We start from the raw sequence: 13,394 nt of genomic DNA, 5'->3' as shown, positions 1-13,394 counted from the left end.
ACAGTTATTGTTTTAGGTTGTTGACTCAGGTTATCATTTTGGTCGCCACTGTTTTCAATTATGGAATCGAGTAATGAGGATCTATATATGAGAAGCTTAAATACCTTATTTTAACTTTTCTTCATTTCTTCATTCGTTGTTATAAAATAACACTGTTTTAATAGAGGAGTGTGGCTTTAAAATAGATCAGGCTATGACTAATTAGCTAGTTATTAGAAAAAAATATTTATAATAAAACCAACGCTATTTTATACATCGTCTTTCGTATCAGAGCATTATTGTAGCAGATTGGGCTTTATATCGTTTTATTTCAAAATGCAAACACACGTTCCCAAAATCATAACTATTTTGAAGTTTTCAGTATGAAGTGATTCTTTACGCTCTAGCTAAAATCACTCAATAACGAATTCCATTGAGTACATAGGGCCCTTTTGGACCAACAGGGAAATTCAAACATCTGTGCGTGCCGAGTTTAGTTCATTTAAATAAGGATATTTAGTTACATGTATAATTGATATTGTTTTGAGTGTACGAGATCTAGCTCAAGCACATAAGCGAACTATCGCTTAAACGTGGCATGATTGGTAAATACTTATAAAGTTATCGTGTTAAATAGCAGTGCACTCCACGTTTAAATTTGTAATCAGTTGTTACTTCCTTACAGGAATACAACTTTGTGATTGTTTGTTTATTACGTTCGTGAGAAGAATCAGTTATGTGGTTGTAATATGGAGCTGTTAATATTTTTTGGATTTATTCTTTGCGGTCAAGGTATTTAAATAGAAACTTAACTAAAATGGTATTCTTTTTCAGCAAGTTCTTTAAACGTTACAAAATTGTCAAAATATAATACAAAAATCTTCTTAGATTGTTTCAACTCAGCTTTCTTAAGAAATGTAAGGCAAAAATATCGTTGATTCATGCTTTTAACAAAATACACACACGATAGGGCTTTGTAGGGAATTCAATCTGGAAATTCCAGAATGAATTTATGCTTGATATTTTGATGACTTTAAAACGATTGTATCATGTTTTAGCTGGAAATGCTTTTTGACTTTTTAACTTTGTGTAGTATACGTAGGTGACAGAAAGAAGGTGCTAATATCATTCAGATATAGAACTTATAGAACTATAGAATAGACGTTTTTTTTTTAAAGAAACACGTACTTATGAAAATGATGTCATGTTAGTATGTGTCTGCTTTTCAATGTATATTTTTACAAAAAGCAAAACAATTCGTTTCCCATTGTCTCTGCATTTGAAGTATGGGATTTCTTTATAAAAAAAGTTACGGGTCAGACATGCTGTGTTCTTAATTGCAAGTGTCAACTTTTGTATTTAGACATTTCCAAACACTAGCAAATCCAAAGACGTAACTGAAAACTATACATGATCAGAAAATGTGTACATATAAGAACTAAACAAACTATTTTGCAATTAAAGGGTTTACTTAATAATACCATTGCTTTCCAATTGTCAAAAAACTCACAAAAACGCCCATGTTATAGATTGTATTTGATCGACTTCAACGTAACAACATTTTCTAACACCATCAACAGTATTTGGTGCCTAGCGAGAGGAAAACATACTTTTTCTACCATTACTACATAACAGACCTCCGAACTCCAACCATTAAAGTTTTAAGTGGTGTAAGGTTTAAGGTTAAAACAAAATTAACAGTACAATATTTTTAACAATATGCGTCCTGAGGGTCTCTTTGTCAGATACATGTGGATGATTGAATAAAGATGTTTAAGGGGAAAGGGGAATAACATTGATAATAAATATGTTTTCATTATAGTGAAGACCAACATTTTAACCTCTGACCTGCTTATATAGTGTGTATGTAATTGTTGAACGTGGACTTGACATGTGATGTACTGAACCCTGCACTGAACACTGCACAAATGAAATAGTAAAACATATGTTATAGGTTTCATCTTCTAGGCAACGGCAACTTACATATTTAATTGCATGATCTTATATCATCCTTCCCAGCAAGTTGACCATGACCCTAAACATAAACTATTAATCTCGGTAATCTTTAGACACCTGATCTCCAAGACAACAAGTGTCATATGTTAACCACTTAAGTATCATGGTCCCACGTCGAACATTGTTGAGTTCTTGCACGGGAAAAAGGTTTTATCGAATGGTGACCATGACCTTAATATATTACTTTCTGACGCTAAACTAGAGGTCATCTACTGTTGAGGAGAGATCAACCTCTGAAATGGTCCTAGGTTAAACTGTCAAAACAGGGTATTTTGAGCTACAAACCGATATTTGCAAACCTTAATTCTCATTCGTTTCAAAATGGTGCATATAACAAAATGTGCGATAACTTGCAATTAGGACAAATTCGTATAGTGAGCAATTTGAGACCATGTTCCTCCAACCCCCACCCCCCCCCCCCCAAAAAAAAAAAAAAAAGAAACAAAAAAACATTGCGAAGGGATATATAAATTATGGTAATCGATCTATCATTGGTACTAGTACTCGCGCCCTTTTTTATCTTAGGTTTTAATCGTCAATAATTTTAACCTTTTAACCATATAATAATGCTCGTGTAACCTTTTTTATGGTATCATCGAATTGATTACGTCTAGACGTTTACAAATTTAAAAAACAGCATCATTTCAGTCAAGAACCAATATGGTTCACTTCTTTGAACACTAATGTAACAACCAATGCGCTTTTATATTATCTTCTGTTTTAATTTTTAAACTTTTTCCATGTCGAACAACACTGCGTGCAATACTTTTGTTGCACGGGTACATATTTTTAAGCGACATCATCAACGGTATTAGTTGTTTTTCAACCATTGACGTCGTATGATGGCTGTGCAATTAGCACAAATAACTAGGGAAATCTACTGCATATATTAATACCTTTGTCTGTGATTTTCCATCCAGTTCTGCCATGTAAGCTCAGTGCTTATATGTTGCTATTTAAGTATATCGTCATTCCTTTATTTGTATTATTCCGTCATATACATCAGCGTTCAACAGCTCGTCTAAGTCTTGTAAATAGAAATATTTTCTATGAGCTCGCCGAATCCTGTCGCAATGAGTCCACTTCACAAATGATTTGTCATCAATGAATAACCTCTTCATTGCTTTCTTCAACGCCATGAACATCTAAATTAATGGTATGCTGTCTAAATATGTTCAGCAATGTATTTATTACTGTAAAACTTAAATTTAATTTGAAACATGTTATTTAAAAGAATACTTTTACCATTCTTAGTGGCTCGCATCGTTAACCGATATAACAGGTTGAAACTTACTTATCCGGGTTTGTAACCTACGACCAAAAACTCACATTTTCCTAAATACTCCTCATACAGTATTTCAGTTACTTTCGACTTAAACTCTTCCATTTAACAAAGCGATGTCCAATCGATCCCATTTCACAGACAGGTTCCCTGCATAATTCATGCCCCTTTAAAGCATATTTTACTAAAAATGTAACCAACACAATAACAAAATGAATTCGGTCGACCGAACAAATGAAAAATAAATAAATAAGATTTTAAACGTATTCAAAACTATGAATTCACAAAATGTTCAGTCATCTTAAAAAAATTGAAAATGGTCAATGTTTAAACCAAAATTGAAACTTAAACTGATACAAAGTGTTCGATCGACCGAACACAGTTTAGTGGTCAAAATGGAAAACCAATGAAAATCAGTATTTAAATGTACCAATGTTCGGTCGTCCTAACAAATTTCAAACCATAAAAACTAAAAACTAGACAAACAATGTCAAAAGAGTAAATGTTCGGACCGAACAATTGGATGTGGTCAAAATGCTTAACCATTGAAAATATGTATTTAAATGTGAACTACCGACTGTTAGGTCGTCCTAACAAATTGAAAATGTTCAATATTTAAACTTAATTCAGAACTTGAATTGAAACAAAATGTTCGGTCGACCGATCAAAGCTTAGTGGTCAAATATAAAATGAAGTTCAAATATTTCAAATCTGTATTTAAAAGTACCAAATTATAGGTTTGGATTTGAAATTGGCAAAATTTAAGCTGAATTCAATATGTGAATTGACCAAATGTTTTCTTATCAAAATACATTTTTAGCAGTTGAGATTCAATTAAACTAATGTGAACCATAGCTTATTTTTTTGAGATATGATCATAAAATTATGTCCCAACACGTTGATGTTTTCACCAAATAGTCTTTAAGCTAGTCAAATGTTTTTTTTTAATTTTTATTCAGATTCATAAAGAGTTTTCTTACACAATTGTCTGAAGGCACTGCTAAATCTAAGCCAAAAGAAAGAAGAAGAAAACAGACATTTCTCTTAAATATCCACTTTACCATTATCATGACTTTATTTCCTTTATTTGAATCCAACCATTTAAATGTCAATGTATGCACTTATATATGATGAAAAGGAGCATGCTCGTTGGAATCATTAATTAAATATACCAATAATTCTCATTAGAACTATGTAATGATAAACAATAATAGCATAACAATATGAAATCACAAAAATCACAAAATATTTGGTCGTCCTTACAAATGTGAAACAGTAAAAAACAACAAAAAAACCCCCAAAAAACTTTCACCATCAGTTTTTAAATGTGACCAATGTTGTGTCGTCCGAACAAATTTGAAATGGAAAACTTTAAACTCAAATCAAACATGAATTTATAAAAAAATGTTCGGACGACCAAACAAATTGGTCAATATTCAAACTATTGAAAATCCAAATATGAAATCACAAAATGTTGGGTCGTCCGAACAAAAGTCATATCCATCCAAATATAGAATGTTAAGTTATATAAAAACTATTCAAGATCAGTATTGTAAATGTTCCAAAAGCTCAGTTGTTAAGAACAATTCTGAAACGAACAAAATTTAAGTTTGGCCGTTTCACCAATTTGATATATATAAAAAATGTGAATAATCAAAGTGTTTGCCAAACAAATTTGAAATACTCAAAATAAAAAAAATTGAAAATCAATTTGTGAACGAAGAAAATGAACTATTGAGAAAGTGGTTGCTGCGTTAATTTTTGAAAGCTCAACCGTTGCTAAGGAAGTCAATAGTTGCTTTGGAGGTATGTTGTTACTAAGAAGAACAAAATTGCTAAGGGAGTCATAGGTAGCTAAGAAAGTCACCGGTTGCAAACGAAGTTATTGGTTACTAAGGAATTAAGTTGATGTAAGACAATCGGTTGCTTAGGTTGTCATTGGTTGATAAGGAAATCAGTTTTGCTATAGAAGTAAGTGGTTGTTAAGGAAAGCTTTTTAGTTGCTAAGGGATTGGTTGCTATAAAAAGTATTGCAACATACTTGCAAGCACTGCCAACTGAGGACATACAACATTTCACATCCACTTGAGGACACCATTTTCCAGGGTGAAAAATAATAACGACAAGGTGTTAAACGGACTGAAAACTATCTGGGTAGAGGTCTAAATACGTAAACAATTATTATCAAAACCCCGCCAACCAGGACATTGACACACCCGAAATATGTGTACAAAACACCTCCAACCAAGGACATTCTGCCTGCGACCTCCAAATGAGGACAAATTAAATCCAGGCAAATTTTGAAGAAAAAAAAGCGGTTGCTCGAGAAACTTTATACTTCAACCTGTATGTTGTGTAATTTGACAGTAAACCCTGATTTAAGAAAAAAATACTCGGACAACGAAGAACTCATGACGTGTACGGGGGTCACACAGGTCTCATTGGTTGATTTGTTTAACATTCTGAATGGCGTTGTTAAACAGATTCCGTCTGTCATTCTTACATGTTTTCTTCTTTGATCCACATATATACCTCGATATTCTTTGTTTACGACAAACAACAACTTCTGAATCCCAGAAATCTGTTCAGGATGCACATTATCAAGTACTAGATGTGCCATTTGATTTAATCCATTTCATTATTCTGTCAAGTCGACATTGTTTCTCCGTTGTTGTTTTTTTACTTGGCCATGGGACTCGTTTCGTGGTCGCTGGAGCGCTAGATTGCGGGATTGAAGTCATGGACGTTGAAACGCAGGCTCGCGGGCTTGGAGTCATTGTCATTCCAGCGCTTAATCGTGTCATGAAAGACGTAGTCGTTGGAGAGCTAGATCGCGGGATTGGAGTCCCGCTCGTTGAAATGCTGGGTCGTGTGATGAGAGAAGTTGTTGTTGGAGCGTTAGTTTGTGGGATTTAAGTCATGGTCGTTGAATTGCTGGATCGTGTGATGAGAGACGTGGTCGTTGGAGCGCTAGGTCGCGGGATTGGATTCATGGTCGTTGAAACGCTGGGTGGTGTGATAAGGAGAGACGTGGCCGTTGGAGCCCTAGGGCACGGAATTGGAGTCACTGTCGTTGAAACACAGGCTCGCGGAGTTGGAGTCATGGTTATTCCAGCGCTAGGTCGTGTGATGAGAGACGTGGTCGTTGAAGAGCTTGATTACCGGTGGGGATCGTGGTCTTTGAAGCGCTTGATCAGACTTTGCTGTCAATATGCTAAATAACACAGGGCGGACACTTATTCTTAGTAATTCAATTAGGTACTTGACTAGAGGAGGCGTTTCACGTATGTAAATCAAACAGTTCAAGCATGCAACCGCTTGGTTCTTTAAAGCACAGGTACTTTCCTTTGTATCACCAGAACAAGGCAAGATACAAGATACAATAATATTTATTTGTATTCTGTTACACGTGCATTTACAAATGAGCTGTTTTCCAACACGAATAACAAAATAACTAACAATACCATAAAACAGTGCTGAGCGGGAAAGAAATACAAGGTATTAAATTTAATCAAGACAATAGAACAACACAAAGGCAATCATAACATTGACTCCTAGAAATTAGGAATTGATGAACACAAATAGAATCATTAATAGTACTGTCTTATGCGTCACGAAATAAGAAAAGTTAGCATACATATAGCTTTGATCCATGTCAACGTTAATAAACATTTTTATGTATGGTTGACTTTGCCAGCATTCTTAAGTTTTCAATCAAACATAACCTTAACTTTTTTCTTTTTTTCGAACTTGATTTTAAATAAAATAAATAAAGTAATAGGACCTTCATTATGCCATAACTTGAAAAAGGAAAAATATAAAGTCTTACGCGAGTACCGTCAGAACAGAACAGAGCGAAATTTAGAAAAATATAAAAATGCCCGTAATAACGTTTAAAAATATGTGTAAACATAAATCTCAGTTGCATTATAGCGAACAGTTAGATAACATAAGAAGTAACCTTAATGATTCTAAGTCAGTTTGGACAAAAGTTAAACGTCTTACAAACAAATGTCGAGACAATCAAAACAACATATCAACCGAAGAATGGGTTAGGCACTTTGGTAATTTATTAAATAATAATATAGTGGCATACATAGATGAACGTTTGATAGGTGTTGAAACAGATGAACACTTGGATGAGATAGAAGAATTTATATTTAATACAGACATTAGTGAAGATGAAGTAAGACTTTCCATTAAAAACCTAAAAGCCGAAAAAGCAGCGGGACCTGATGACATTATACCAGAGTTGTTTATGTATGGAATTGATGAAATACGTGTTATACTTGTTAATTTATTTAATAGACTTTTTAAGAACGGAGAATACCCAAACTCTTGGTGTGAGTCAATAATTGTAACAATCCATAAAAAGGGTGATATAAATAACGCTGATAATTATAGAGGAATCTCCTTACAGAATGTATTGAGTTAAATATACTGTGGTATATTAGTTTCTCGTCTAAACTTCTTTGCGCAAGTCTTTTGTAAAATTTCTGAAAACCAAGCTGGATTTAAAGCCGGCTATAGCATCGTGGATAATGCGTTTATATTAAATTCTTTTATAGAACACATTCTTTATATTAAAAAGAAAGACAAATTGTATGTTGCTTTTGTTGACTTTCAAAAATGTTTTGATACTATTGATAGAAACCATCTATGGCAGGTTCTAAACAGGAAAGGAGATAAAGTTAAATTATTTAAGTATTTACTTAGTATGTATAATTATGTAAAGTCATGTATATAATGTAATGGATGTCATAGTAACTATATACAAAGCTCTGTTGGTTTAAAACAGGGCTGTTTAGCAAGTCCAATATTATTTTCTTTTTTTAATGACGAATAAGTTAATTTTCTAGAAAGTAATAATGTCCATGGAATACAGTTGCATCCAGGGACTGTTAGTCTGTTTTTACTTATGTTTGCCGATGATATAGCGTTATTGTCTGATACTGTGTACGGTTTGCAAAAACAGTTAAATTTACTTTCAGAATTTTGTGTCACATACAAGTTAAAGGTTAACGAAACTAAAACCAAAATTGTTGTCTTTAAAAAAGGTGGAAGACTCTCAAAAACTGAGAAATGGTTATACAACACTACTCCTCTAGAAGTGATCAATAAATTTTGTTATGTAGGACGTTTACACCACAACTTTCAATTAACTGTATGGTACATGAACTTTGCATAAAGAGTAAACGTGTGCTGGTATTATTGTTATGTTAATAATAATAATAATAATAATAATAACTTTATTTAAAGAAGGTAACACATTAAGACATAGGCATCATATTATAAACAAACATAACACACGACTTATTTACAATGTGGCCTTCTGAAAGAACATACACACGCACACACACATACATGCTTAGAATGAAAACGCAAGCATAAATTTATGTTATTTCAAAAGGGTACGTATTAAAATGTTATACGAAAACATAAAAAAAACATGAATATAATACATTAATTATAACATCAATGCCGAACAATACATCAATTTGTACCTAAAGGTTAACAAATCGTTTCATTAAAATTTATTAACTGAGTAAGTAGGGCAGTCACACATGTATTTAACACCTTACTCGAGATATATATAATGTAAAAACAATAGTCATGGAATTATGCGTACAATTCTTACAACGGTTTTTGCAATTGATGATGTAAAAAGAACTTCTTGCAGTAGGCTTTAAATGTCTTTTCCGTGTTCGATTTACGTATTCGTTCTGGTAAAGAGTTCCAAACTGTCCCGCTGTAGCATGCAAACGAGTGTTTCTTGTATTGCGTTTTATGTCGAATGTGGGCAATGTCTTGTCGCGTAGAAGATCGTAATCCATATCTTGTATTGTTTGATAACTTTATAATGTCTCTTATATAACTCGGTGTAAGATTGTTAATAGATTTATATACCATAACAACCGTTTGATATTTGCAACGGTATTCAAATTGAAGCCATTCTAATTGTTTAAATAATTCATGCGATGGCGTTCTAATAGGCTTAAAGAGAATAATTTTAGCAGCTCTTTTTTGAAGCATGGTTATTCGTTTCGTATGCGTTTGCTTGCTTTTCCCCCAAACACTACAACAATAGTCAAACATAGGAAGTATATACAATTTATAAAACAAATGTCTCATTTGATCCGTTAAAAAGTAATTTAGTCTTTTTAAAACAGCTATCTTTGCAGTTACTTTCTTACAGACAAAGTCAACTTGCAGGTTCCATGACAATGATGAATCAATAACGATTCCAAGCAATTTCTTCGAAGTTACATTTTCAATAAGTACATTGTCTACGAATAATTTGAGTGCACATGCATTTCTTAACTTTGCATTTGAACCCAGCAACATGCAATTCGTTTTCAATGGATGTATTGCCATGTTGTTTATTTTGCACCACTCCGATATTATATCTAAATTTATTTGCAACGTACGTTCAATTTCCTGCGTATTTGAACTTTTTGCATATAGTGTAGTATCATCAGCATATAAGTCAATCAAGGAATTTTCTATTTCAAAGGTAATGTCATTAATATATATAAGAAAAAGAATAGGCCCAAGAATGGATCCTTGAGGAACTCCAGACCTTATACATCTTCGTGAAGATTGGAAACCCCCAAACTTTACAATTTGGTGTCTATCTTTCAAATACGAAGTTATCAGTTGAACGGTATTATCACTGAAATTGTATAATTTCAATTTATATAAAAGTATTTGGTGATCTACTAGATCAAAAGCCTTTCGTAAATCAAGGAAGAGAGCACCTACATAGTTTCCATTGTCAATTCCATTAATCCAATCATCAATTATTCTTATCAACGCTGTGTGACAAGAATGATTTTCTCGAAATCCAGATTGAAATTCATGTATTGACAGTGTTGGAAGGATAGAAATTGGTCTATAATTATTTGGATCATTGCGACCAGAAGATTTATATATAGGCAAAACCTTAGCCTCTTTAAATAAGTCTGGGAATATTCCTAGCCGTATGCTATTATTTATAATGGACGTTAGTGGTATAACAATACAATCACCACATTGTTTTAGGATATTAGGCCCTATTCCATCTAATCCTGTAGCTTTCGCCGTATTAAGCTTATCAATATACATTTTTACCGCTAATGGGGTGATGTAAGATATATCAAAGTACTGACCCTTTAGCAAACTATTTAATTTAGTACCAAGTTTTGAAAAATGTGTTTCATCGAACACTGATTTACTGATACAATCGGATATGTCAGTAAAATGCTTATTGGACACGTCTAATATTTGTGCATCGCCAACAACATTTATTCCGTTTGAATGAAGGTATTGTGGTAATATTATACTGTTATTGTTTGTAGTGTCATTATTATTATCATTCAACTCTCTGAGGTTCTTCCATAACACCCTAGAATCTTTACAGTTTTTAACAGCTTTATTGTAATAATCTTTCTTGGTTTGCCGTACTAATCGAGTAACTTTATTTCTTGAAAGTCTATATTCCGACCAATGTTGACGTTTTTTCAATCGATTTCTTTCTTTTATAGCCAACCTTATTTCGTCAGTAAACCAGGCTGGTTGTGTTTCAAATTTTATTCGTTTTTCTTTCAGTGGCGCATGGTGCGACAACACCTCATTCAGTCGCTTATATAAAACTTCCATGGCTTCATTAGGGTCGTGAATTTGTTCAACCTCATTTATATTTACCTTGTTAAGATCAATGCAGAAGGATATTTCATTAAAGTTTCTGAACGACCTATATTTTAATGTATGATGTCGATGCGTGTTTTCTGAAATCTTTTGTAAACGGGCAGCTCTAGTGAAACAAACAGGAAAGTGGTCACTTATACTTAAATTTGATACGAATGCTTCACATACTCGATTCACTGAGTTCGTATATACATGATCTATAATAGAAGATGCTTTCTCTGATACTCTTGTAGGAACATCTATAAGCTGATTTAATCCGTATTTCATAATACAATCCTGCCATGCAGTAATTTCAAATGTCTTACATTCGGCATTATAATTTATATTAATGTCTCCGACGATATGATACTCTAAATTTAAGTCCTCAACATTCTTTAACTGATTATTGAACATATTAATTCATTCTGACTTACTATCAGGTGGTCGATAAATGAAACACATTAGAAATGGTTTGGTATTGCAAAAAGATACTTCAATCCACATTGCTTCAATGTGTTCAGACTCAAGTTCTTTTCTGCGAATAAATGGTATATTTTCTCTAATGTACACCAATATTCCACCGCCCTTTTTAGTTTTTCTATCTTTACGTTCAAAAATATAACCAGGAACGTTTATTATTTTGTCTGATATTCTGTCAGTAAAAAATGTTTCACTGAACCCAAAAATATCAAAAGTTTTGCGCGATGACATCAAATAATATTTGATTTCATCAAACTTTGGCAAGAAATGTTGGATATTCAAGCACGCAACGTGTAAACCTTTGCAACGAAAAGGAAAGGTGTCATCGTGTTCATTTATAAATACTTGTCTTGATATTGTTTCATTAGTGCTATACTTGTGGTTGCATTTTAGGTTGTTGCTTTTAGCAGAAATATTATGTCCAACACATGCACAATTATAAAAATTACACTCTGAACAAATATTAAGCAAATTTTCAAACCTGTTCTTGCTAGCAAAATTGATTGTGTGACTGTCAGTAAATCCCTAATAGAAACGTCGTCGACATGCTTCTGTTGCATGATTATCCATATTGCAGTTCGTACAAAGGCTCGAGTCTTGTTGCAACTATGTCCGTGCATAACACCTTCATAAGAGGACTGTCTATATGGATGAGATTGCCCGTGCTCATATCGTTGTTCCGCAAGTCCATAGCCAGTCCTTCCGGTCAACTCGTTCCTTCCGGTTCGCTGTCGCTCTGGCTGCACATATCTACCGCTTCCGGTGAGCAAATCTCTTCCAGTGTCATTTCGGCCAGGATGTTGATACCCGGGAGAGTGATTCATTCCACTATCCTGTCGCGCCGGATGTTCGTACCCGGAACTTCCGGTGAAATTATTCCTTCCGTAGTCTTGTCGCGCCGGAAGTTCTTGCCCGGAGCTTCCGGTGGGGTGATACCTTCCCGTCAGCTGTCGCGCCGAATATTCTCGGTAGGCGCTTCCGGTACAGTGATTGCTTTCGATGTTCTGTTGCGGATGTCTCTGATAAGGATGTCGCATAGGATAAGAATAACCATCTCTTCCGGTTATATCGTTTCTTCCGGTCTCAGGTCGTTCATTACTAGACCATCCGATGTACCGATTCTTTTTGGTAAACTGTCCTACCGGATGTCTAATGTTAGCGTTTGCGGTGAAGTGGCCCGTTTGTTTTCGTGCCGCAAATTTTGGTAACTGCTCCTTTCGGCAATGTTGTCACCTTGCATTGACGGTGTTGGAGAATCCCTCGTGTCTGCAATATTTACACGGCGATTAATACATCGAAATATCCTTGTTTCACCTTGGTCATTAATGTGGATACCATCACTATGGAAGAGATGTTGGACCACGTTGCCATTTCGGTAGACGAAGGAGCTACATATATCCAATATCTCATCACCGGTCTCTGCACACACACGCTATACCAATTCGTTTATCGGAGATACATTTGCATCCTGTCGTGGACACACAGCGCAAACATAAACTTTACATTCACACTGGCGCAAATGTTCAACGGTTTTCTTGAGATCTCCATAGATTTTATCCAGTGGAGCCCTGGCAGCAGCATCATTCCCGCCGGCGTAGATTATAATAGTACGCCACTCTTCATTGCTTGAAACATTTAACTTAGAGCAAATGTGTGATAACTTCTTGCCTGGATTTACGTCAAGTTCAACTATTGGATGCAGACGCCGAAATTTCATACATTTGAGGATTGAATCGCCAATCACCAGTGTTTTTGTTTTGTGCTCATTCGGTCTCACATCGTTTTCAAAAGCTGTTTTCTGTGATGTTATATTTGTAGAAACTGGTTTTCTCTGCAATTTTAATGTTTGATTTAGTTGTTTCACTGCGTCGGATATCGCTTGCAATTTCTTAGCATTGGATTCGTTCATTTTTTCACAAGACGATTTCAACTGCATAGTACTCGATTCTACATCTTCAAGGTGACGGTCAAT

The 13,394-nt window shown here is 34.3% G+C and overlaps 1 protein-coding gene across 2 annotated transcripts in view; it reads left to right on the top strand.

Annotated features, from left to right (window-relative positions):
• Positions 1 to 462: 462 nt before the first annotated feature.
• Positions 463 to 13,394, top strand: part of LOC128236296 (hemicentin-1-like) — an 81,122-nt gene continuing 68,190 nt past the window's right edge. The window contains exon 1 of one of the 2 annotated variants that reach the window (XM_052951183.1): positions 463 to 771. In XM_052951183.1, the coding sequence (XP_052807143.1) occupies positions 729 to 771 (43 nt within the window). In that variant the 5' untranslated portion in view covers positions 463 to 728. The remainder of the gene's footprint in view (positions 772 to 13,394) is intronic. The other variant, XM_052951182.1, reaches the window with a different exon arrangement.

Source organism: Mya arenaria, chromosome 5 (assembly GCF_026914265.1).
Source record: "Mya arenaria isolate MELC-2E11 chromosome 5, ASM2691426v1".
NCBI lineage: Eukaryota > Metazoa > Mollusca > Bivalvia > Myida > Myidae > Mya > Mya arenaria.
Note: the sequence above shows the minus strand (reverse complement) of the source record. Positions and strands in the feature narration are given on the sequence as shown.